At 38.7% G+C, this 27,302-nt stretch overlaps 1 protein-coding gene across 3 annotated transcripts in view; it reads left to right on the forward strand.

Annotated features, from left to right (window-relative positions):
- Positions 1-27,302, forward strand: part of VPS41 (VPS41 subunit of HOPS complex) — a 118,085-nt gene that overhangs the window by 51,205 nt on the left and 39,578 nt on the right. For all 3 annotated transcript variants that reach the window (XM_084280152.1, XM_084280153.1, XM_084280154.1), the window contains exons 7-12: positions 194-259; positions 9,363-9,482; positions 12,691-12,837; positions 14,032-14,098; positions 23,754-23,851; positions 26,236-26,365. In XM_084280152.1, coding sequence (XP_084136278.1) covers positions 194-259; positions 9,363-9,482; positions 12,691-12,837; positions 14,032-14,098; positions 23,754-23,851; positions 26,236-26,365 — 628 coding nt within the window. The remainder of the gene's footprint in view (positions 1-193; positions 260-9,362; positions 9,483-12,690; positions 12,838-14,031; positions 14,099-23,753; positions 23,852-26,235; positions 26,366-27,302) is intronic.

Below are 27,302 nucleotides of genomic sequence, written 5' to 3' on the forward strand. Positions count from 1 at the left end.
GCCATGTAATACTGAAAATTTTCTTCTTTGCTAGGAAAAACAGATGTCTGAAACAACTAGGCTTTTTTCAGAGAAAGAACTTGGCTGTAATACGTGGTAGTTGGCAAAGGGTTATCTAGTTTAAAAAGCCATGTGATGCTCCCTGTAAACTCCTATTTAAGCCACAATCCTGTCCTTTTTTTCCCCTCCTCAGATTGTTGCTGTTCATCCTTATTTTGTAAGATCCCACTCCAAGCAATTTGTAACAGGAGGGAAAAAGGTAAGCAGTAATAGTGTAATGATCTTAGGCTATCGTTTTAAAAATGCTCAGAAGGCTGTGTATGTAATATTTAACACCTGAACCAGAGAGTTCTGTGTTTTCCTTCTCTTTATGCATTATATTCCAAAACAATCTTTCTTAGTTAAGACTAATTCCAGTGGGGAGGCCGAGGGGATGTGTACCTTTTATGTTAAAAACATGTTGCAACAAGTTGAGCTTCAGGGTAGGAATGTTTCCATCTACAAAGTCTGAAAATAAAAAAAAGTTTGATTTGAAACAGTCACTTGAATTCATGGATTTTTCCTGTTGCCTTCTCTTATGAATTAAGGATGAACAATCATCACTTATAGATGCATCAAACCACATGCCACGGCATTCCCTTACCAGCGTGCAAGAAATACAGACTTCTACTGAGGAATACAACTTAATTTTCATTAACAGTTCAGTATGTTTCAAAGCAAAGCTGTGTTTTATTTTGCTTTTTAAGTGGTATATATGCTTGACAGCTTTTGCTGGCTGGTCATATTTGGTGTTGTCCTTAAAATAATGCACAGTCAGCGTATGTCTTTGTCAGCCACCAGTTTGTGAAGCTTTTTTGTGTTGATAAAAGGGGTTTGGAAAGAGAGAAGCAGGGAATTAATAGAACAGGGCTCCGTCAGGTGGTAAAAGAGCTCGCATTCACCTGATGCTGAACAGAAAAAAACATCAGGGAGTTAACACATTCTCTTTGGTTATCTTTGATTGCTTGACAGGTTGTTTTATATTCTGTCCTCTGGGGAATGGTATACTCATTCTTAATGCATTCATTTTTTGCTGAGGAACTTTCCTCTTCAGGAAAACTTTAATTGACATCTTAACATAAGGTATTTAGTATTGAAATAAATGTCCCTCGACACCTGTAATTTGATTTTATTGATACATAAAACCAACAAATAAATCCTCTGAGCTTTGTGGCAGAAACCCTTCCCCTTTTCTCCTTTCCTCCAAAAGGAGCATGCACTCTTGTATAAAAGCAACAACAAAATGCTCTGTGAAAATTCGGAAAGTTAAATTCCACTTGCTTATTTCTTTAAGATTTTTGTAAAACATATCTGGTTTTTATTTACACCTCTCCTTAAGTATAAAGCCTGTGTGTGGGTAGATGGCAACAGTCTGTTGGTCCAGAAGAGCGAGGAGAAGCAGGCTGAAGCATACTACCTCACGCTGTGGACCTCTCCCTGTGTCTGGAGGCTGTGTAGTTGGGTGAGCTCCTTTGGGAAGGGGGACAGGACCTTCCATGGCTTCTGAGGTCTCCGTGCTGTTGTCCTCGACACAGCAGCTTACAGTTGATAGCTGGCAGCTGTGGGAGACAGGCTGCCTGTCTTTCCCACCTGCACCAAGGCAGGGATAGCAGTATGAATAGGGGTAAGGCTGTCCTCACTTTAGATCAAGCTTAAGGGAAAAGCTGTGCTTAAACCCCTGTAGTTCTTGCCTGAGCTGCATTCAAGAACATAGTGTAAAGTGTGCGAACGCTTTATCCAAGGCGTTTTGTCTTTGAGTGGGGTTGTTTGTTTTTTCTAGAAGATGGTGGCATAATGTATATTAGCATTTTAAATGGGTGTTTTTTTAAATTGTTTGCTGAGGTAATTTGAACAGATAAATAGACCCAGAAAGAAATTTGGTAGCTTCCTTAAGCCTCTCATTGTTTTCTCAGAGTATGAGAAGGATGTTCATGATGTCTTAATTGAATTTCATGCTGATTTTTGGTTTACCATGAAAGAAAAAAGACAAGCCAAACCATACATACGTACAGGAAGCAAGAGCTTGACACCTGTTTTGTCTCATCTCAAAAAACTACTTTAGGATCTGCTTAAACTTCCTAATTTTATAGCCAAGAATCTGCCTCAGTAGGATCCTTAATGAATAGAGTGAGAAGGCTGTAGCTGTACATTATCACCTACATAATTTTTTGAGAAATACACAGTCTTCATAGCAATATAAAATGCATAAAAATAACAGTTTTCAAAGACATATGGCAGAGCATTCTGTAATTGTTCAAGGTGAGCAACAATCTGTTTTAAAAAATGTAGAGAGAGAGGGCAAAAAAAGTGACATGATCAACTTCAGCAATGTGCAGTGCAGGTCCTCTGTTCCCAGCACTGGTGGATGTTTGGAATTTGGGTGAATTTTTGTGTGAGTCTGAGATTTCCCAAATGTTGTGTTTCTGGCCAGGCCAGAGTCAACCTCCACAGGCAGCCAGCACAGGTGAGCTGACTTAGCCTGGGCTGTTTTCCACACCACCTGACAGCACTCTCCCATAAATGCAGCTGGTTGAGGAAGGGCTGGGGCTTGGTGCCTCTAGGACAGTCTGAGTGCAGCTGGGGCATGGAGTCAGTCCTTGCCATCGGGCAGTACTCTGTAATTGTTGGGTCAGTAAGGTATCTGAGTGTGTTATCACCAGTGTGTTATTACTGGGTGTTGATGTAATTGGCTGTTATTTTTCTATGTTCACAGTGATGATTTTTGTCTGTAAACTGTCCTTACCCCAACCCGTCAAGGCTCTGTCTCTTTCTCCTCTGGGAGTGAGCGATGTGTGGTGCTCAGGCCACTGGTTGGGGCTGAATCACCACACCACGTCTTAGAAGCTCAGCCTGACCTAAGGTTGACTTAGCAGCTCTCCCTGGGATAACTATTTAAATAATTGCAGGTTGTTGAAAGTTTAACTCTTACCATGAATATGTTTATACAGTTGCTTAACTGTGTGTGTACTAGAGCCACGTTAAGAACGGGTTTTCCTCAAATTGTTTTATGAACTAACTAACCAATTTAAATTGTTTGCTTACTAATGCACTAGTTTTAAAAAGTGAAGAACTTTCATTAAACTTGGAATGATGTAATTGCCTTCTGTTTTGGGCTGGAAAAAAATATTTTTCACCCCCTTTTTTTCCAGTGTTACCTGTACCTAGAAACAAGGCAGGTAGTGTGCAAACATTGATATGATCCCAGTGAGAAGCAATAGGTGCCATACTAAATACAGGCATTCCCAGCTCCCCTCCCCTTTATCTCTGCAATTAACTGCAACACCGTTGTCATGACTTGGCAGATGATGGTAACCCTGAAATAATAATACTGTATATTGTAAATAACAGGGCATTCCTGTCCCAAGCAGGCAGTAGAGCTTCAAAGCAAGGCAAAAGACAAATGCTGTGCTATTGAAGGCCATAACCTTCTACCTTTTAAAAAAGGGTCTAATCTTAAAAAATAACAGGGTAAAAGCCAACTAAATGAGGGTGGTAAAGCTGAAAAGAAGGTGTTCTTTATTTAACTGTTACAGTGCTGGTCTTTCCCAACACATCAATGTTATTGCAAAGTCCAAGTATCCATTATATCCAGAGGGTTAAAGAAGCAGGACTAACAAAGAGAAAAGATGGAAGGTATTTCAGTTCCAAAGGCAAGGTATTGGCTGCAGCGTCTTGTGAAAAGATAAATTAGGAGATCAGGACAACTTAAAGATTCTTTCTTGGCAGAATTTCATATTTTGATTAACCAGACACATAGGTTTCTGTAGTAAAATTCCTAGGATGGTGAATCCTCTGGAGTGACCGAATCACTCTGCTCTACGTGTAGTAATAAAGGTGTTTGGGTGCATTCTCTGTCTGGCATGGTAGTGGGGCCCCAGCACAAATAAGAAAATGAACTCTGAAGCCAGTGTGGGGTAGGACATTTGGTATCTTAAAGGATTTGGCTCCTCATTTGCTTAGGACATGCATTTTATATAGTAAGTGTTGATTTGAGTATCCAGTCTGAAACAAATTAAGGGTTAGGGAACCAAGATAGAACTGAAAATTTACACTGCAACTGTCAGCAGTCACATCTTTATCTGGGTCTATATCTACATGATATATTTTTATTTTATATATATATATATGGTGGAAGTAGACAGAAAAACATATATTTAATGGGGTATGTATTTCTTTTGCTGGAGAAGATACACTATTAAAAACTGGGTTTCAAATACAGATGTGTCTGAACATTTGTCCCATTTATCTTCCCAGAATTAACATGTGAGCATATCGATGCCCATGCTTTAACATTTGACGTTTTTCTTTGTCTGCTATAAAAGCAGAGAAAACTTAATGTGGCCCGGGGAAAATTTCTCATTAAAAAAAAAAAGTCTAAAACATTATTTCAGTGTTAGAATCGTGGCCTGGACCCATGGTGTCTCCTGCCTGAGATGCCACACAAGGCAATCCTTTCCACTCCAGGTGAAGCAATGTTATAGACAGAGAAAGGGTAACGATTGTGAACAATACACAAGTGGGAAGAGAAATAGCATTCTTGGGGATCTGCAGTTGCTGTTACAGGTAGAGGAATTTGTATGTTAAAGTCAAGTCTGCTAGGGAATGTCATGGATTTTTTTTTTTCTTAATTGTCTGCATTTAAGTGTCAGCAGATGCACTTTGCTTTGTGAGTAAGTAGATGACCTTTACCTCTGAACCCTATGATATGTACTTCATAATAACTGGTTGGACTACTTTGACAAATTATTAAATTGTCAGGATGCTGTTTGCAGCACAGTCCATTTTTAGAAAGCAGATAGTCAGCTGTTTGGCATTATGCTGGGTAGAAGAGCACCAGACAAGAAAGGCAGATTGCTTTGTAAGCTATGAAATGTCAGTCAGAAAATACACAAAGGTCTGGTTTAAGTGAAGAAAGAGTAAATACTATGGCAATTTCTGTCCATACATTGGATAATTTACCATAAGCAGGAAACAAACTGTAGCAGCAAGCAAGCCACAGTAATACAGGTCTGCAATTTGCTTGCTTTGATGTATAATCCCCTGATGTACCCCATATTATTCAGCAGATGAGACTTTGATATGTAGTGATGTGCTGTTTGCACAATAAGCATATTATTTGGTTTAGATTTCTCCTTTAGTATTATTTGCCTGTGCATTTCTTCTTTATTGTGGAAAACAAAACACTCTTGTGCTGTAACAAATTTGGTTTGTGTAAAGAGGCAATGGATCATAGTCTTGTGTGTGTGATCTATAGTTGTGTGTTTTGAAAATGTCTGCATAGAAAACTTTCTTTCGTGGCATGAGGTGGAAAGCAAAGAGGATCTAAATATATGAAATGTGTGAGAGCTTGTGTCTCTGCCTGCAAGGCTGCAGGACTCGCTTTCCAAGGTGTTAATTCTGTAGCTCTTTGTGAATAGGTGACAGCTGGAATCTAGCAGTTGAGTTATTAAAAGTACAGCCTAATAAAAGTCCTATGGCATTTGTTTGTATTAAACATCTCAGAATTTCTAGCCTCTCTGTGAACTACAGCAACAGTTCGTGTTTCGTATCTCACTGTTGCCGTCACTTACCTCCTAATGCTGCTGCTGTCTGCCACTGCCTCCTTGCTTGATTTTCCTTGTCTGCACCTCCTGCCCTCCTCTCCATCCCCACCCGGGCTCCTTAAGACAACAGTGTTTTGTGATGATGTTTTGAAAACTCATCTTCACTTGAAAACTTGAGGTTTACATTATTCTCAGCCTCTTTTGATCTCATCCAGTCCATCGCTGCTCCAAACAGAAGTGATAATTTTTTATTGTTGCTATATATTTTCCTAGAGATGCACAATTAAACAGGAAGTCTTCATGTGGCATGCTCTTCTGTGTTACTCTCTGATATCTGTTAATCTTGGCTGTGCCTGTAAATGTAGGCCTTATGCTGAAAACAATAAATATCTATAATGATCACTAGTAACCATGGCAGTAGTATTTTAGGGGTTTGTGATCTTGCCTGGCTGAGAGGATAGTTGGTGACACAGATGCAAAGACCAGAACAAATGCCACAGGTAGACACATCTCCGCACTCGGGCAAAGATCAGGACAAGGGAAATCCAGGGAGTTTTTTCCTAATTTTTATTTAGTGAAATAAAACCTAATCTGACAGTGCTGCGATGGGGAAGGGAAGGGTAGAGTGGCTCTTCAGTTATAAATTGAAGTCTCGGCCTTCTGTAAAAGTCCTCCATGTCTTTATGGAGAAAGCATTATATTGAAACAAAGAAATGACTGTGCATCCTGCATCATTAAAAGCAGGTATCCTCTGAAACCTTTCGCTGTGTGAGAACAGACATGATTTCAGTGTTTTGAAGGTGGTATTTGGTAGTGAGATGAAATAAAATTGAATTACCTCACCTTATTGATACTACCAAAGCTGCAATCGTTGGCCTCTTTGTTCAGAGGACTGAGAATTCCTGTATGTAGTTTAAAGACTGAGATTATATGTAATTAGTGATAATGCTAATTGTATGATAGGCTCTGTTAAATGCTCCATTAAATGCAAACACTGGTCTTTTTTCTTTAGTGGATGCACTCTAAAATAAGAGTTTCGAGCTCTTCTGGGAGGAGGTTCATCTCCTGCTAGTGAAAGACTTGGTTACGTATTCACTAATCCAAGTGCATTGTGTTAACTTGTTTTTAAAACCAAAAAGTGTCCTTCACCATCTTATCTCATGCGTTTCAATCTGTTTTGTAATGATCCAGTGAATAAGCATAAGCAGTTAAAAAGATTATTAAAATAGTAGTAAACTATCAGAAGATTACACTGTACCATGGAGCAGTGCGGGTGGGGACCCTTGAAGTCAAAGTTTATTGTATTTGATTTTAGCTGTATTATGTCATGGTGCATGCAGAAGATGTTGGCAGTGTGTTCTAAACACTACAGTACTGTAACAAAGGACCAGAAAGATTTACCAGATCAAATCAAAAAAGGGAGAATACAAACTGTATTGCAGGTAATGCAAGAAAGTCATTTTTGTGACTGCTGTTGAAATACAAGTGCTGTGAATGCTGACTGCCAAAATCTGGGATTTATGGGAAATAAAGCCCTAAAATATTTTTCCCCTACCAGAACCAGAGGGAGGTGGAAGAAGGAACCACTCTAGAAACAGTGGATTTTTGTTATGTGTCTAGTTTCTCTTGAAGTTTTAAATGGCTTCTTTGTGTGATAAACACTTTGTTATGAAGACAGAAAGGAAGACTAAGAAAGAAATTAGGGTGCTTGTTTGAGACTGATGCAATGGATGGATAGCAGTTCTAAAATGCATAGCGAAGTTCTGGGTTTAGTAACTTAGTTTCTAGGTGTCACTGCAGTAAGGAATAATAAATATCTGTAGATATATCACTGAAATGCAGGTATAATGCCATTGCAAACAAATTGGTAAAGATGAAAAAATATTTTTTGGAGGCCAAAATGTTGTGTCCCCTTTGGCTTCAGTCTTTTATCTGTTGCACTTGCTGATAGGAATTGAGGATTTCTGGGTGCTGCAGCGATTCAGATTCTCTTCCCATCTTTGTTACAGGCAATATCAGACTTGTCTTCTACTGTCTTGGTCTGAGAACTTAACCGTGTGCTTAGAGCTGAGCAGAGACAAAGTAGGATTTTTTTGTTGTTGTTCTTCTTCTCACCAGTTCTTTGTCAGGTCATTTATTTTCTTTGCAGCTTCTTACTCAGAGAGTCATGAAAAGGCGTGAACAGTCACAAAATAGCTGCAAAGTACCATTCCAAGCTCAATCACCATCTTGTGTGTAATAAACTTAAATCACAACACAGTCATAAGCAGAAAGGATTCAAAATTCAGTTAATATAATGGAAATAAGCAAGTTTTAACCTTTCACAACAGTTTTCACAGCCTTGTCCATTAAGTCCAGATAAAAATACTACGTGTTTACTGCCGTTTTTACTGGGCTGTTATTGACAGAAGCATCCAAGTGATGGTTCTTTTCCTATCGAGCCTCTCAGGAGTTTGTGAACAAGGAAAAAAGTAATTTTCAAGTCTGGATCGGCACAGTGCTTAGTTTTTAACGATAACCTTGTCCTCTGAGTGAAGCCAATGAGTGATGTTCGGGTGGGGTTAAAATGACAAGATATATCTAAGACGTTAAATGTCTGCAGCACACTTTCCGCAGAAATTTCTGATAGACCCTCCCAGGTAGTGACTGCTTTACACTACTGGAGAAAATACTTGTCTTTTGGTGCCATCTTGTGGCGTTAGGAGAGGGAGGCATTCTGTGCAATCGCCGTTAAAAATCCCTTATTTTGTTAAAAGATGTTCTTTTAAACATCTAGTGTCTTGTCAGTTGATGTATTTATGCGAGTAGGGGCAGGGGGAAATAGGTGTAAGAAAGCATGTACAGCTGGACCTTAGCAAATGCTAGCAAAATAGGTACTTGGTTTAGGCTTTTAGCATGGTTGTTGTGCATGACTCGGTACCTGGGTGTGCTCATGCAGAAGCTGGTCCAACTGGTACCTTGGAGTATGATCTTTGTAGATGCTTCACCTTCTTGTGTAGGTATCCCTGCGAGCACTGCATTTTGCATCACTCAAAGTGATTCCATGTTATAATCCTATTAAATAACTTCCTAAAACCATACAGGAACTGGTAAAAGAGGTGGACTATCACACGAACAGTCTGCGTGTAGCTGGATTATTCTTTGCTGCTGCAAAGCATTTTGTAGCATCTCCTGTGCAATTAGCTGTTCTAAAATACCTTCCCTGTATGCAGAACCTGGGATTCCTCATCACAGAAGTTTTGCAATCAGAGCACTTGCTGTACAGTGGAGTTTGTGTGTGTGGGACTCTCATGCAGCGACTATAAGAGCCCTGTGGTTCTACATGGGGCCAAGCAAAAGGCCAGAGTTTTGGGGTTCTTCAGTTAATTTTCTTTTGACTACACCAGGCATATAGGATGTTTTTCCTCTCTCCAGGTTTTTGGAGGGAAGAGGGAGCCTATCACCAGATCAGCGCGTAGGTGTGAGGTAGCCTGGTTTCATTACCAGCTTTCTGAAGTGTTGCCACCAGTGCTGTTGGCTTAGGTTCTCAAACTGCTGTCATTTCTTTATCCTTAAAATAAAAATAATTATGCTTACTCTTCTCTGGAGAAACTTGATGAAAATTTGAAATATAATTAAAGCAATTTTAATTCTGTAGTATAAAAAATTACCAGTGCATATGTACCATATAAAAATAGGTGAGGTTTTTTCATTACCGTTGATAATGAAGAAAAAAATAACCTCCCCTGTTTACATACATTCTTGTGTATCAGAAATATTTTTTGTTGCACTTCTTTATAGCTGCTGTTATATGAGAGGGGTTGGATGAACAGATGGAAGCCTTCGGTTTTACATGAAGGGGAAGGAAACATAAGAAATGTAAAATGGAGAGGACACTTAATTGCTTGGGCCAATAATATGGTACGTATATCATCGCTCTTAAAGGAACAAATATTCTGCTGCGTTATCACTGTTTGAAATGTTTCAACGTTAATTGTCAGAAGCTTTCACTGAAAGATGGTACGTTTGAAGAACCAGGTATAAAAGGGTTTAAAGGATAGTGTTCTCTATTTTGCGTTTCTTCATAGGTATTTCTGGCATCTCCTGATGATTAGTCAGGGTTCTCCATATGATTGCCACTTCTGAAGAAATTAAGAAATGTGACTCTGTACCACTGTTTGGGGTGGCTATTACTGTTGCCTAGCAGAGTTTTGACCAGTGCAGTGTATTTGAAACAAACAGAGAAAGAAATTATCAAAGGAGGAAGGAATTATCAAAAAAACCACCAAACCAAACAACAAAACAACCAAGCCATCACCACCCTCACCAGCCCACCCCCCCCCCCCCCGCCCAAAATCCCAAGTCTGTCTTGATTTTCAAATTTGTACTGAAGTGACATTATCATATATGGTTCTAATACTGCAGATTTGCAGATTATACTTAAAAAAGTTACAATTTCTCATTTTGATAGGCCAGTAGAAAAGACTAGATTTAGGAGAAAATAGGGTCTTTTTCCTCTCAGTGTAATTCATATTTTAAAGGGAACCATTGCTTTCATGCTGAGTGTTGCATTTCACCTATCACTGTATATCTAATTGATGGGTCAAGGTCTGTGTTTTAAAGCTCAGCAGTGAGGGATATTTTTTAAGTGTGTATCATGTCTAAATTCCAAAGTCTTATTTTAAAATGTGGGGAAAGTCTTCTGAAACACTAGCTTTTTTCCTTTTCTTGTTTTTAGCTCCTGAAGGGAAGCATTTATTAAAATATTTTAAAGCTATTGTTTTCCTTTCAAGGCTGATAGGAAATTGGTAGAGGTGGACTTTTGTTTATTAACTCCCCTTTAATAATTGCATTAGAATCAAAACTTCAGTGGGTGCTTGATCATCGTAACATAAGCTCTTTTTAAATGGTTTGTTTTTTCCAGAGCTATACAATTAAAATATATATTCTAGGTGAATCTGCTGGGAATAGATAGGACAGTTGAGGAGAGCTATCTCTGGAGATGATGTGCCACATCAGAACACAGAATACTAATAAAATGTTGAGAGCCATCTGTCAGAGACAAAAAGCCATGGTCAGGACCTATTTTTCAATGAAAAATGAAATTACACTTGCCCTCCAAAAGATTAATATATTTGGTTATTGGCCTTTCCCATCCCCCTTTACCTTTTCAAAAATTTCTCCATCCTCTAGCAAGGTTTTGTGTTCCTTTTATTTTTTTCCTTCTTTCAGAGAAGATCTTTTATAGCTTGGCTGCTTACTGGCTGTATATGGCTACCTAGTTCTTTTCTTTTCTTTTTGTTTGTTTTTCTGGGATTTTTGTTTGGTTGTTGGTTTTTGGCACACTCTATGTGAACTTATTAGGTAGACATCTGGTATTCTGACATGGGCACTGGTTTAGTTAGGTAAGATTTAACTCTGCTTATTGGATGCTCAGGTAACCCATGCAGGATGATTCTGCACCCTACTCCTCCTCTATGGTCAAGATTGTACATAGGATTTGCAAACTAGCAACACCCAAGTTCCAAATCCTTAGATGCATTAGGCTGCCTTACTCCTATTTCAACAAATTTTAGGCTCCTTCATGAGAGGAAGTTGGCCCTGGAAGTCCTTTTGGTTCATGATGAAAAATGGCATACTTTTAACTATGGAGTATCCTATGCTATTGGTTTGAAAGGCACTTGAAACGTAAGCTAGGCTGTGCCATACAGGTATTGTTACCTTGCAGAAAAATGGAAGGTGTGATGTGGGTCAGTTTTATCTGAAAATTGTCCTTGAACAGAAAGTGGTAATATTAATAAAAAACAATTTTATTAAAATGCAGTTCACACAAGATTGCAGATTTTATCAGATGAGCTTTTAAAACACAAAACATAGGCTTCTTGTTTAGGTCTGGGCTCTATACGTTACACATGCTTAGTGTAAGGGTTTTTTTTCCTGAAACTTTGGTGGCTGTTAACCTAAGAGATGCCAACAGGAGTGTGTTCTACACTCACAGTGTTCTGGTGACAAAGATCACTAAAAATTTTTTTAAAAAAAGAGCCTACCCTCCCACCCTGATATCACTTACTGCTTCTTGTGCTTTAAGGGGGGGTAGCTGAAGGCAAAACCTGTTTTAGACCATGACCTCCATGTTTAGGCTCTGAGACATACAAACAGTTCAATCTACAGCTGGGGATGTATGAGCTCGTGGTGGGGGTGAAACAGAAACAGGCAGGGGAATATTTTAAATCAGTTTTGTCAGTAGAAAATCCTAACATGGAATGGCATCCTGGACACTGACCTTTCAAGGTCCCTTCCGTCCCCTTTTCTGTGATCATGAGTGTTGTTTTTCTGCTCTCTGAGCTTAAAGGAAATATCTACTAAAATGCTTTGTTTTATTTTGGGGACTGTTGTTTTGAAATCACTAAGAACAAGTCATTACTTAACATGAAATTAATCTCCATTCTGTTATTTGAAAGGTTATAGCTTACCTTTCTAAATGGCATGGAAAAATCTGATTAATGGTGCTTTTCTTTCTTTCCCCTCTCTCAAATGACTTTAATCTTCCTTTCTTTTAACTTTTTTGTTCTATTAGCTTAGGAGGTTTCATGAGGAAGCAGTGAAAACTCTCAGCATATAAAACCAAGCATCATTTAAATATACTTGCCTTTCTGTTTTAAGTGAAGAAATGCATTTCTGGAGAAGTACAGATTGACCTCATTTATCTTAATGAGCTGTTGCATCACATCTTTTTCTTTTCCAAGGTGGAAATTTCTGCTACACTCTACAAGGGCTGAGAAGGGATGTTTTTTTAATTTCTCCAGTAGCAGCACTGGCCTAACAAGCTGGACTGGTTCATGACTGAAGTTGCCCATCTGTCACTCATTCACTTTACTGTATCTTTTCATTTGGCGTGTGAATTAAAAATATAATTTCCTCTAATCCCTTCATTTCATTCTGTCATCTTCTGGTTAGATGGGGCTTTGTACCAAAAAAGGCATTTCTGTATTTCTGATGGCACTCTCAGCCCTACCCTGAAACTTATGCCATAAACTGCTATGACTGCCTTCGTGTGCAAAGTAATACAGGATGTGGGGAGTAGGAGTTTGTCATACTGAATAAAGTTCTCTTGTATTTAAACTTTCAGGGTGTGAAGATACTTGACATGATCTCCAAGCAAAGAATTACCAATGTGCCTCGAGATGACATAAGCCTTCGCCCAGATATGTATCCCTGCAGCCTTTGCTGGAAGGATAATTTAACGCTGATTATTGGCTGGGGAAATTCAGTAAAGGTGCAATTACCTGTCTTTGTAATAAATGCTTGCTGTTATCACAGACAAACAGAGGATTATTTCTGAAAAGTAAAGACAATCGAAAAAAATAGAATTTGGTTTGACTACAGAGTGCAGGATTCCTGCTGCCATAGAAATGTCATTGGACTGACCCTCATGAGGAGGAGTGATAGACACCCAGCAGTCAGACAGATCTCTGTGTGTGAGCACGCAGTGAATGTAATCCTCAGGGACACGTTTCTCCGTGCCTTGGAGAGATAGCCTCTTCTGAATGCTATTAGTGGGCTGTTGAATTAATTTCTTTTGATTAGCATTAAGGATCAGCTACTTACCACGAGGTGTTTTTGGAGGGGTTTGTTTTGGGGCATTGAGGAGTTTGCAACTGTTGAAACAGCTACATAATTTGGTCAACCATGGAAAGAAAGGAAAAAAACCAAAACCAAGATGGGGTGGGGAACAAGCTGCTTGGGATTTTGTTCTGCTTTCAGCAGGGAGCTGGCATTTTGAACTTGAGCAATGCAGACTGACTGTGATTTGCTCAGACCAGCACCTGACATGAGTTTGTTACAAGCCTGTTAGCTATTTCCTAATAACAGACTGCTACATCACTGCACAGTGGGAAATTAAAAGTGCTTGGTAGGAGTAGATGGAGAGGGAGGGCAAAGTGAGGTAGTGAAGTGTAAAAAGCTTTTGGAGCATTAAGAGTTTTATAAATGAGGGGGTTTGTCATAAGTTTGGCATTTGTCTTCCTCCTCGTATTGTCTGTGCTTCACATTTGGGTATTTGCATTTTTTTTTTTATATGTACATGCTGTCCTGTTGTTGGGAGTTGCTATAGCATGTTCTTACTGAAATGGTAATGAGATTCGAAGTGTGAGCAGATACCAAATCCAAACTCACATATATGCTACTATGAAGAAGTCATAGTAGGCAGATGTTTTCAGATTTGTCTCGGGGTTCATCTTTCTTCTCCCCTCCAAGCATATTTATAAAGCTGTGGGCTATGGTTACAACTTTGGTGTCTGGTTTCCTTCTTCAGTGATGCATCATCACTGTTCTATAGCTTGTGTTTTTAAAAATGTAGAAATGCATGTCCAAAAATTACCAGAAGCTCCTTTTCTCATTGAGGCAAAGTTAGTATCATTTTGGGAATTGCAGTTTGGTCATCCTAATGATGCAGATCTCTTTCCCATAGATTTGTTCGGTAAAAGAACGGCATGCCAATGAAATGCGTGACCTTCCGAGCCGCTACGTGGAAATAGGTATGATTGCACCAATGCGCTCTGTCTCAACATTACATAAGTTTTAAAACTCTGTTGTCACATTCTAGCTGGAAAAGGTGTTGCAGTTCAGAGGCAGCATGTAGTCATAGCACAAATGTCTTCTTTTTAGTTGATGAAGCTATCATAATGTCCTCCTGCATAGGCATATGTGGTTTTATTCAAAATTTTGTATTAATGTAAAATCAGAAATCCTTGTGTGAGCAGTGGATGTCGTAGTTTTTCCTTCATGAAGACTCCTATGGATAACTTGGTGTTTTTCATCATGGTTGATGATCAGTATAGTAGTAAGGACAAAATAGACACTATTTTATTTGATTATGTGTTATTTGATTATATTGCTCATAACTTTTTTTTAAACACCTTTTTGGTATAGTGCTATAAAATTGATTTAAATTCTGAATTTTGATTTTAATTTTTTTCATAAAAGCTGCCTTTTATGCTTCTGCATTTTGAGTTCTCCTTTGTTTTCTTACTTGACTGGTTTAGGTGATGTGAATGAATTTTGTTATTGCTGATTAATGGAAGAGATCTTGACAAAACCTTTGTTAAGTAAAGTGGGATTCAGAGGAAATTTGGAGGGGAAGAGGGGATGTAAACAAAAAGTCACGCTGTCCCCAGAAGCTTCATCTGGGGAAAGGATATAGCCATGAAGAGGTATTGATGGGGAGGTAAAAGGGCCATTTGGGATTCTGCCGATCCTGAGCAGACAACAGTTTGTAAACTTTGCTGCTTCATTGTCTTGAATGTAATGACATGAAATTATAGACAAGAGTGTTTAACTACAATTCTGGCTCATGTGAGATTAGAATGTTGCATGGCATAGGTATATACTCTGCTTTCTAATTTCTGAAATAGCTTCTGAAAACCAACTAGGAGGCTTGTAAACTCTGTAGGAACTCTGGATGTGGAGAGACCGTAGCACGCCAGACAATTAACTGAGACCTGAAAGCTATTTGTTATTTAAGATTACATGCTCGCAGCAGAATACTTAACTGTGGAATTCTAGGGTATTTGAAAGAATTTTTCAAGGAGAAGTTCTGTTTTGAGTTTTAGCCTCAGATTTTTTATGGAATCTCTTCTGTACCTATGAGTCGTTTTTAGAGAATAATTAAATGGGTTTATTTATATAGTGACAAGAGCACAGAGGCAATTTATAGTTCAGCTATAATGTGTCTACATGGAGGGAGCTACTATTAGATGGCTAACTACTTCGTTTTAAGAAAAACAAAAACTGTCGTCAGAATTTTGAGGTGCAGACCTGAAAGTCAGAGATTATTATGGAAGTAACCTTTTCATTTTACAATTTTTAGCCTAAAATCTTCTCTCTATTCTTTAGGACTGGTGTATTATCTCAGCCTGTTAATGAAGTGCTTGAGATTTTTCTTTCTGGTCTCAGGTCAGAGCACTGAAACAGCTCTGCCAAATGCAGTAAGCAGCACTTACTGGAATGTGGTATTAGATTGGGAGGGAGAGGCAGACACTGTTGCTCAAATCTCAATATAAATTACAATAGCTTTTGATGTAGTCACATAGAAGGTCTTCTTGAGAGTGGTGTCATGTTCTAGCATTTATTGTAACTTTATTTTTCAAAGGCATAGCTGGAAGGTCTGATACTATTAACGAGCAGGCCAGCAACTAGTATAGTTTTTTGCAAGATCATTAACATCCTAAGTGGTTGCATACGCTTTCCATAATGTAAAGAATTTATATAAGGCAAGAATATCCTTCAGTGGCAGGTTAGCTTAATTTCCTTCAGCTTTCTTGACTCATATTATCTTGGCAACATGCTTATGAAAAATAGTTGTGGTTTTTCCCCACCTGGGATATAGCCACCGTGTAGCAGCTAGCTCACCCCTTCTCCCTGCAAGGGAATGGGAAGGAGAATGGAAAAAAATAGTCATGGGCTGAGATAAAGACTATTCTCTATTAAGGTAACAAAGGAAGAAAATAACAACAACAATAGCAATTAAACAAAATAAAAATAACTGATGTACAATGCAATTGCTGATTGCAATGGAAAGGAAAAAACAACAAGCAGATGCGCAGGCTGTTTCCAAGCAGTGAAACTGCTTCCATTATATAGGGAGCACGATGTGACATGGTAGGTAATGTATCTTTGGCCAGGCTGGGTCAGCAGGCCTGTGTCCACTCCAGCATCTCATGTACCGGGCAGGGTGTGAGAAGCTGAAAAGCCCTTGATTTAGTGTAGACACTACGAGTACCAAGCAACAACTAAACCCATCATTCTGTTATCAACATTGTTTCTGTAGGAAGTCCAGTGCAGCACTATACCAACTACTAGAATGACAATCAACAGTCAGCCAAAACCAGGAGAAAAATGAAACCCATAACACAGTATAATTTTTGTGGTGTGGGATTTTTTTGTTGCTGCCCTCCCTGTCTGTACTCCCCATGCCCATTTTTTACAATTTTTTACAGTTTTGCAACTGGAATAAAAACCAGAAGCGGAGCAAGAGACTTCATAGTTGCTTCTTTGATGGTCATGGTAACACCCATGAAGCATAGGGAGCTTTCTCATGTCTCAAGAGTGTAAGATTTTTGCTCTATTTTAGAGTCATTCTGAGGGCTTCAGAGTTCCACAATAGTATCATCGTCAACTGTGATGGCATTAATAGATCATGTTTCTTCAGTAGTTTGCAGCACAGTGAATGAGGAAATTGAGCACTTTATGCTTTGCAAGTTATGTACATAGGAGCCTGTAACACGGTGTAGGCCTCGTCTTCTGATTCTTGACACACGGCAGTACTTTGAGGCGGGAAATACATACAGTGTCTACCATGATGCTAAAACAGATGGCCCATAACATGGGAAAGTAACACCACTGAACTGTTCTAGCTGGTGTATTTTCAAGAAGATAACGCTATGATTACTTTTAAGAGAAATTAAATTAATTTTAAAGGTCTCATGCACTAAGATCTCTGCATGGCATTGCTCATTTTATTTACATCTTTCATTATATTAACGGTCCTGTTTTTCAATAATCTTTTCCATTGTTTCTGGTTGTATGTTACAGTTCAATGATTCCATGGGTCTTCATTCACCGTCGAAGATAAACTCCTGTGAAATTTTTCTATTTAGGTTTAAATGTATGTTAGCTGAGCAGATCCTATCAGTTTAGCTCTGTCAGCTACCGCTGTGAAGTAGTGTATTGATTAGAAAGTATTGGTATTGAATTACAGGCTTAACATGGACTAAATGCTGTTGTGATCCTTCTTAAAGAGTGCTTGACCTCTATGCTAGCTCCTGATGCGTGTACAAAAGCTGTAATGCTGGACAACTTCTGGTCTGAACAGGGAACCCTTCCTCAACTGAAACTTGTGAGAAGGCTGGCTGCTAACAAACTAATTAGCACTTTGCAGTTAATACAATGGCTTTTCAAAATGAAACAGGACGTCTTGTCTTCAATGGCCTCCTCAAGTAGCTTGTAATTTTATATACCTTTACAGAGAAGTACTTTGTCTCTACCTCAGTTACTCAGGTTGTTAATGGTAGTCGAAAAAAGAGATTAACACTGGAAGTCAGTAAAAGACTTGAAGTCAGAGACATCCTATTCAATTTATTTCAGCCCAAATTTTATTTGAGGATTCTCTGCTTAATTCCAGATGTCAACCAGCCAGCAATGCTCTTGAGCACTTGCCTCCCCTCTGCATTCCCCCAAATTCCTCACAAAGAAGAATTCTGGTTGAAAAATTATATGATTAGTGGTTATGCTTATAACAACACATCTGTATGTTTTGTGAGGTAATACCTGTATAACTGCATGGCAGGTTACCACCAAGCATTGAGATTGCACGTTTTTAGCTGAAAATAAAACATGGGAATATTTTTTTTTTTTTCTGTTTGTGAAGTGAGATACTGGGATCTATCATACCAGCATTTGTCTCTTTATATAGACAGAACTTAAAACTTAATAAATGTGATGAGCAGGAAATTAACTGTGACTAAATGCCATCAACTTAGCATAAATCAGCATATAAGTGTATCATTGGAGAAAGCCTGCTGCACTCTGAGAAGCTGTGGTGGTTTAGGCCTGGCTGGAGGCCAGGTGCCCACCAAAGCTGCTCTATCACTCCCTTTTGCAGCTGGACAGGGAAGAAAATATATATTGAGAGGCTTAGGAGACAAGATTAGGATAGGGAGAGATCATTCCACAATCAGCATCATGGACAAAATGGACTCAACGTGGAATGAAAAAAAAAAAGAAAACCATCTAATTTATTACACTGCACACACAGAGAAACCAGAGTTGGATAATGAGAAGTGCGACCAGATCTTAAAACACCACCTCCCACCCCTCCTTTCTTTGCAGACTCAACTTTATTCATGATTTCTCTACCCTTCTCCCCCCTCCCAGGTTTCACAGGGGGAGACAGGGATAGGGGTCAGTTCTTCACAAGTTGTTTTTCTTCTTCGTAGAGGGGGTGGCATTCATCACACTTTTCCCCCCCATTTTTTTTTCCTCTTAGATTTGTTATCACTGTCACTGACTGGCTGGTCCTTGAACCCAGGTGGCATTTACTATGTTTGGCCTGGGGAAAGTTTCTAGCTGCTTCTTGCAGAAGCCACCCCTGCAGCACCCTCTTCTCCACCAGAACCCAGACACATAGAACCACAACAGAAGCAAATTGAAAAAAAACCAAAAGCAAACAAAAAAGCCCCACTCCAACCCATTTATATAGCTGATTCCACTGGGACTTTTGCTAATCCTCTATTGCCACAAACCAAATCAATCATTTATAAATTTCTTGATTAAAAATAGTCAAGACTATAAGACTCCTGAATATTTTCTTTGGTGGTTAACAGTTTCCTCAATTAATGCATAATGGGGAAAAAAGAGGTTTTCAGAAAATCAATTTAGAAGCTTTGAAACTTAGGCTCCTGACTTCCAGATTTTATCAAGGATTGTATGGGATTTCCTTAAAGGCTTTTGTGTGTCAATAGCTAAACAGTTGTACAGGCAATTGTCCTGTTTCTAAAGATGATTTTTATTGTTATGTGAGATGGAATGGGGCAAGATGGCTTCACCACAGTAGCACTTCTGTTTCACAGAACCTGACTTCAGGTAAAACACCAAGTTGGAACAATGCTTACAGTAGACAAGACGTTTTTCTTTTTCAGTTGAAAGGGTGGACCTCACCAGATGGGTGGTATGGGTATGAAGTAGTAGTGGACTTTTTTCCTGGTGTTTCTGATTAGTGTGATTCTGTAACTGAGAGAAATTGTTTTGTTTTAGTAGCAAAATGATTGCTAGTTTCCATTCTGTGCTGGTAGCAAGTAGTGAACGAACAGCTTTCAGTGACAGGCTTTAGAGAGTTTTAATTTTAAACCTGGGTGTTGTGGGGTTGGGTTTTTTTTTGGGGGGGGGGAGTGGGGAGGGGTTGGAGGGTTTTTAATGTTTGGGGTTTTTTTGTTTCGTGATCATATTCAAACAACAGTATCATTTTCATTGCCCTGATTTGCTCATTCTCTTTGCCATTTGGCATTTGAAGTTGGATATAGAATAATTAATGATTTTCCGTAAAACATTTCTGAATCTTCAGTATTTGAACAAAAATAAATTGGAATATTTTTGAATCAGTTTGTTTATAAATAGAAGAGGGTGTGAATTCCAAATTTGAAGTTTTGCTAATCATTGATAGGGCCTGCCATCGATTTTAGTCTTACCCTACTGCTCTTCCTACTGAAATACCAAGAAAAGTATAGTCCATTAAAATGTCAAAATATTTACATTAATTAGGTAAATATTTGCTTGATTTTACATATTATGGTATGGGTAGAAAACTTACAGGGAGTTCTATGGAAATTCAGACCTAAATATCGTGTGGGATACTTCACTGCTTCTCCCCAGAAATTTATGGTTCCTTTTTGAGTTGATGTTGACTTTTTTTTTACTGGGCACATCCTGAGCTTTCTGCTCTGGCTTCCAGTCAGAAGTAGGTCTGCCCTGGAAATCTGAATATATGAAGACTTTTGGGGAGCCTTATAGGAGGCAGAAACATTTGTAAGGAAATCACAGAATCGTAGGGGTTGGAAGGGACCTCAAGAGATTATCAGGTCCAACACCCCTGCCAAAGCAGGCTCCCTAGTTCATACTGCACAGATAGGTGTCCAGATGGGTCTTGAATATCTCCAGAGATGGAGACTCCATCATCTCCCTGGGCAGCCTGTCCCAGTGCTCTGTCACCCTCACTGTGAAAAAGTTCTTCCGCATGTTGGTGCGGAACTTCCTGTGCTCCAACTTGCAGCCATTGCCCCTTGTTCTGTCTGCACACACCACTGAAAAGGGGCCGGCCATTTCCCCCTGCATCCCATACTAATGCTTAAATGCTGCCAGAGGTGTTCATCTATGATGATTTTCAAAGGAAAGTACAAAGGTGAAAACCCCAAGATTTGTATTTTCTTCAAGGATCATGTTGGGTGGTACACTTAAAAGTAAGAATATTCTTTTATTTCAAAAAATATATATACCATGCTTGTATCTTTGTGATTTATGATTTGTTTCTATGCATCTAAAGACAGCTTAGGTGATACTTATATGCAACCTGTTCTGGTCCTGTAGCTGGAACTGAATGCAAATACTCTAGAAAGGGAAATAAAAATAAGGTTTTTGTATTTTATATCAAATACAACTGCATGAACATGATCTTAAATAAGTAAAACATGCCATTTCATGTACTATTTTGCTTTACACAAATAACCTAGGTTGGTAAAAGCACTGATGGGGAAGCTACTGTCTTAAAAACACTTAAGGGTATGCTGTACTGTGACCTGCAGCAATGACTTAAAATTTTGCAGATGTGCTTGAAATAGCTGGTGAAAAATGTAATTTGGGAACATATAGTACGATCACCCCAGCAACTAGTGGTGCACTAGAGTTCTAGGGAAGCTGGGCCAGTTCATGGATCTTTTGTGGCTCCGCTGCCATGGATATATGAGTGGGCTACCTAAAAATTAACTTGTGTGTTGGCTTTTCCACTTCTTTCATATATCATGTAGATTTATTTTTTTTTAAATGTGTGGAGGAAAAGAAGGATTTTAAATTTTTTTTTTAAGTTTCATGTTAATTCTCTGCATGTTAGTTCAGCTTCTTGCTTACTTTCCCAAAAGACAGAGTGGAAAACTTGCCCCTTTGTAATCAATGGCCAAAACTCTCTGCGTGTAACCCAAATTTCACACTAAATTTGCAGTGGAAAAGCAGGGCCTGCTTTTTGAGATTTGATTAAATAAAATATACTTCTTTTAGTTTCACTCCACTGTGTGTGTATCTTTAAATTCCAGAGAGAAATACTTTACTGAGTTTGGGTAAATAAGGTAGAGCACGTGTTATTTCTGTAGTGTGGTGTATTTCATACATTCTTTATAATGAAGGACACAGAGAATTACAGGTTTCTTCTTTTTGCTTCCTGGTAATTTGTTATCTGTATGTAGGTGCTGAATGTAGAGTAGATCGCTGTGAGCATGTCTTCCATCTTCTCTCATGACAGGCATAAACATATATGACACATGGTCATACCTTGGTCATTCCCACTTACTTCAATGATTGTTTTAGTTGTTTTGGATCCTTTTAAAATTAACAGCATTTCTGCAGTTCTGTTGGATTTTTTTCTCTCTTCATCACTACAAAATGTCCAGACAGTAAGTCAGATTAACCTATTAGTGTTCTGTGCAGCTGTAACTCCTGTAATTTATTTTATTCGTTCAGTAAAACCTGTTTTTGATTAGCTGCATCAAAGGTTTTTATCAGGTCATGAAGCCCTGTCTATGCCAGCTATTCTTTGTTCAAGGCTATAGCAGCAGAGCTAGAGCATTGTGTTTCAACAAGGCCTCTTGAGGAGAATGAATTGAGAGAAAGCTGGAAGTGAAACCAAGGAAACTAAACTCTACTAAAAAGAAAAACTTGAAGTGATGACTTTTATTTGTTAATTTCTTTTTGTCTCACAAACCAGTACTACACCGTTACATAGACGGTACAAATGTTTTCAGTGGCAAAGGAACTAAAGTTCCAGTGAAAGCCAAAGAAACACACCTGTGTTTTATCTAAATTGTCCCCTTAATCTTTATAAAGGTACCATTCACTGCACTGTGGTGTTCTCTGAATCCAAACCCTAATATTTTATATGTGTCTGATAGCCGTTTCTTGTCACTTTTTCAAACTGAAAGTTTCTTTGCTTATCCTAGCCAGCATTATGGGTGTGGGGTTTTTTTTGCGTGTTTTTACTCCTGCCTTCCAAATTCTTTTAAAATGCCAAATGCTAAACCGTAAGCTAAAAGTAAGATATATTATGTAGATATTTCTGACATGGCTTAATATCATCACTCTGAGCAACATGTGCCAAGGTCCACATAATCTCATCAGTCTGCAGGCTAGAACAAAATAATTAGGTCCACATTTGTAATCCTGTACATATTATCTCCTGGAATAGATTTCGTGCTCTACCGTTGTGCCATGCTTTGGTCCCTCAGTGATGTCAAAGTGGCACCAGTAATTAAGGGAAAATGAGTATTTACTTATTCATTGAGAGACAGGTGTCAAATCTGTATTTTATGTGACAGAATTTTTTTTTCTCCCTTAGCAGAACAATTATTTCTCCTGTTACTTCTTATTACCTTACTAAAGAAAATTAGTTTTAGTGTTAGGATGCTGCATTTTTTCTTTGATTTACTAAAATAATTAGTAACTATTTTAGTAAAGAGTAGATACTAGTAATGCAGCCTGCTAAGCAGCAAGCTAGGAAAACTTGGGGTTTTTTACGTACTTATAAAAACATGTTTTGAGAGAAAATGATGATGCATGATGTTTTTGTAAAAGCTTACAGATACAAGTTTTTCCAGTGTAAGCACTTGGATGATTCCTGTTTTGGGCCCCATGAGAGCGGAGCCCACAAAAAGGGCTTCCCAGACACTGAATGCCTGCACTGTAAATCCAGCAGAATAAAACAAAATAGATATTTCTGTGGCAGAAGTCTTCTCTAATGAGTCTTTTTGTAAATATAGTTCATCTCTTTCTCAAAATAGTTGCCACAAAACCATCTCAATTATAGGAAATTACATTTTCAGTTTTATGAACAAGAAAGGGACTGTTTAACCGTGTGTTTTCTTTGTAATGAGGGTATCTGTAAATCTTCCTTTGATGTCTAAAATGATGATAAATAAATAATGATCTTTGTGTTTTCATTTATCATAACAATAGGTGTAGCAGGAGTGATTCTGTTATTCACCTCAAGTTTGTGGGGCTGTATGCAAACCAATGAAGATGTTCTATTTAGTGCCTATTTTATTGAGTTTGGGTTTGGTTTTACTTTGTTTTTTTCAGTGTGACTACTGAAAATCAAGCCCACCATTAATTTCAAATGTTTCATCTCTAGCATGTCCCAGAGCACAAACATTTCTTCTTGCAAGCTTTAATGAGATTTAATCTGTTAAAATGTAATTTTTCATCTTGCTGATCCAACTGGGAAGTCCATAGGTTTGTTTATATGTATTGAATCTCCCTTTCTCTGAAGTGCTACTGTGTGCTGTTGCCACTGAAAATCAGTTGTGTGGGGTTCTGTTTTCAGGGAGTAGTTAATTTCATTCACCTATTTAACAGTCTGTTGCCTTTCCTGTGTTTCAGTTTTCCAGTTTGACACCGAATTCTATATCAGTGGACTTGCTCCTCTCTGTGACCAGCTCGTTATACTGTCATATGTAAAGGAGATTTCCGAAAAAACGGTAATTATTCTTAATTAGTTTCTTCACGGCGCTTATCTGGCTTGTGAGTTGGGGCTTAATTTAGTCACATAGATCTGATTATCTGTGAAAGAATTTGCAGTCCACTGGTAGTGAACGGTACTTGAAACTTCTCTGACCTATGAAATAAGGTCAATGGAGGTGATGTTGAAGACCGGTGCACCTACCTTTCAGAAGTTCTGTCTGTGTCTCTTTGTTTCTTGCAGGAAGCAGGAAAAGTGTCTGGCTAATCTTTCTCTCTCCTATGTAATTCTTTTTTTTTTTTCCCCTCTGAGTTTTTCTCCTTTTCTCTCTGCCTTTGTGCTGTTTCTGCACCAGATAACATAAAGGATCTTTTTTAGCACTAATCGGGGCTTGCTGACACTGCATCTTAAAATAAATGAGTAGTGAAGTTGATCAACTCTAGCAATTGGAGTCAGCGTGGTGGGGGTGGGCTGCGTGACTGCAAGCAAGCCGCATCATTGTCTCCCTTGCTTCCAAGACCTTTAGTTGCCTACACCCAGATACGTGTGTAAATAGGTAGAAATTAGGATTCATGTCAGCCTTTTTTACTGTGCACAGGCGAGTACTGTGTCTGTCTCCAACGTTTACTTCATATTGCCAAATAAAAGGCGAAGCAGTGGAGGAGATCCTTGAAGTTGCAGTGTTAGAGTGGCAGATGCTCTTGATCATCTTTTTGATAGTACGTCTGCATTAGACAACCATCACCATAGTAACCTTAAGCAACTGGGTGCACAAGTTGCTAGGCAATGAAATGCTGTAGGTTCAAACAAATGCTCGAGCCTGCTGAAATCAATAGGGTTAGCTTCTAGCTCTGCTGCAGGATGTCAGATTATTATTTCTTTATTTATATTAAGGAGAAAAATAATGTCACAGCAGTGTTTCCCAAGAGAGCTGGTACAGTAGTCCTCTACTGCAGGAAAGTTGGTGAAAGGAAGCAAACAAATAGAATAAGAAAAGGGGAAGAAAAGGTGGGTTGAAATGTAAGGAAGCAAGGAAACAGGGAAGCTTCTGTTAATGAAGAAGTAGCATTCAAAAGGAGCTAGTATAAAGGAGGATACTGACTAACGAAGGTTAAAGTCATTATAACTACTTCAGGAAAGATGAAAAGAAAATTTCAGGTGCTATAACAGTTTTAGAACATATGAAAGAAATTTCTTTTTTTTCCATGTATTTGCGGTTAATTGGCCTCTTAAACAAACTCCAAATGCTGAACTTTGATAACTTCTCAGTCCTCTGGGTAACCCTAGCAAGGAAACAAAAGTACTCTTCTCCCTAGAATTGTGTCTGTGCACTGGTATGATGGGAAACCCTCCCTTAGTGTCTTGGGTCCATGGTTACCAGACTGCCTGAGAGTTGCAGCAGAAGTGCTGCTCACTACAAATGCAGTTGGGTTGTGAGGACCACTATTCTTCCTATTCTTGATTTCACAGCTTTCAAAGGACATTTTCCAACTTGTTACAAATAGGGTCAGAATTGAACTCGCAATGCCTTCCTCTCCTTCTCCACCCCCTGCACTAGAACAGTTAAATTGAGAAAGGACCTGAGTGGTTCCACTGCTGAACTGGGTAGGCTAGAGCTGTGTAAATCAACTTTACATGTCTCTTTGCACTTTCATTCTGTATTTTGTTACAATTCACAGACAGAAGTAGAAAATAAGGGATTGACTTGGACCTTGGTTTAATTAAAAATACAGCTAGTTGAAGGCAGTGGCCTCCCTTGTAGAGAAGATGAAAATACATGATGTTGTATTACCATAACCATCTACATTGCATTTTAAAGTTCATGTTACTCTGAGATCATCAGCACAGCAAGAGTTTCAGAGTATTCTCAGATTAATTTTTTTTTCCTTACTGCTACTGGACAATTAAAAGTGAAAACTTAAATACCAGTAAAAAAAACCCCACTCAGGTTCATCATAGTTTGAGAATATCATTGAGTCATAGTGCTCTGCCTTTTAGGGTCCTGAGCTGAGAATGTGCCTTAAGTAGTTGAATGCAGTGTTTGATCATCATCTGTGATAACCCTGAAAACAATTGTGACCAAGAGGGTAAAAACAGTGATCAAACTCAGGGGAAGGGTTAGACCTGCGTCTTGTCTAAACCTCCTTCTCTGTGCTGATCTGTTGAAGGGAAGCAAGCCAAGAGTAGGGCTAACTTTGCTTTGTGTTTCATATGTATTTACAGCTACTCTGTGGAGCACAACATTGCAACTTGTGTGGCCTGCAACTAAATATTCAGTGCGAAGTACTGCACCTTTGGAATGTTTGCGGGTGTTGAATTTCAGCTGTATTTGTAGATGGCCGTCAGTTGGCATTGCTAGGTTAAATAGTGGAGGATGTAACTAAGATGTTGGAGTTTTTCTAGGAAGTGGAGTATTGTGCAAGGCCTAGACTGGATATTGTACAACCCCTGCCTGAGTCCTGTGAGGAGATCTCTTCTGATGCACTAACAGTACGAGGGTTTCAGGAAAATGAATGTAGAGATTATCATTTAGGTAAGTATTCTTAATCTTGTTTTGGTTTATTTTCGTAACTTTACTTAAAAAAATACTTGATTTGACAGGACTCAGCCTCCTTTTTCATTATGTCATTTCCTTGAGTAGTTGTCTATGACTGCTTTTGACACAGAAGCTTCAAGTGGAAATCCACAAGAACCAGTTGTATGAAAGAAAACAAATGTGGATGTTTAAGATCATGATTTGTAATTCCACCTGTTAAGTCAGACATACTGGGGAAGGCAGAAATGCGGATTTCATGTAACGTCTGGTATAGTGTAAAGCGGTATCTTTGATGGACACTCATTCAGCATGTTGTCCATAGGAGCTCTTGTATCTCTTTGGACACAAAAGGCTTCGGGAATAGTGAAATGAGTGACACAGTGTCTGGAAAAGCTTCTTTAGAGACAAAGATGGAATAAATGTCATTTCAACAGGCAGATGCACCTAGATAACTTAAAAGGACTACACCTAATATTTAGCTTCCCTGTACTGGCAAAGATGTAGGTGTATAACACACCACAGAATAGTAAAATGTAATGAATAGAAACTGGATTTTGCCAAGTTCAGCCTAGAAGATAGGTTTAATTATGTAAGAGGCAGAGAGATTAAGCCTTGGCACAATACATGCCAGTCTTTTGAAAAAGATGGGATAGTTTTCTTGTATATGTGCCTGACAAAGCTGGTGCAGAATTCTTTGGTGAAGATTATATAGCCTGTATTATACAGAAACATTCCTTCTGGCTTTTAAAATCTATGAATCTGATTTTTAAGCATCTTCTCTGGCAGCATGCTTCAAATCATAGGCTTGGCAGGCCTCTTTGTGTACATCAATGCCCTTAAGCCACTAGAAATATAGTATATCTCCTCCTGATCACCAAAACATCGCTGCTGCTATCAGTAGAATTGGGATTTCTTTATACCTGTCCCTAAGCAG

Source organism: Gallinula chloropus (genome assembly GCF_964237585.1).
Source record: "Gallinula chloropus genome assembly, chromosome: 2".
NCBI classification, from domain to species: domain Eukaryota; kingdom Metazoa; phylum Chordata; class Aves; order Gruiformes; family Rallidae; genus Gallinula; species Gallinula chloropus.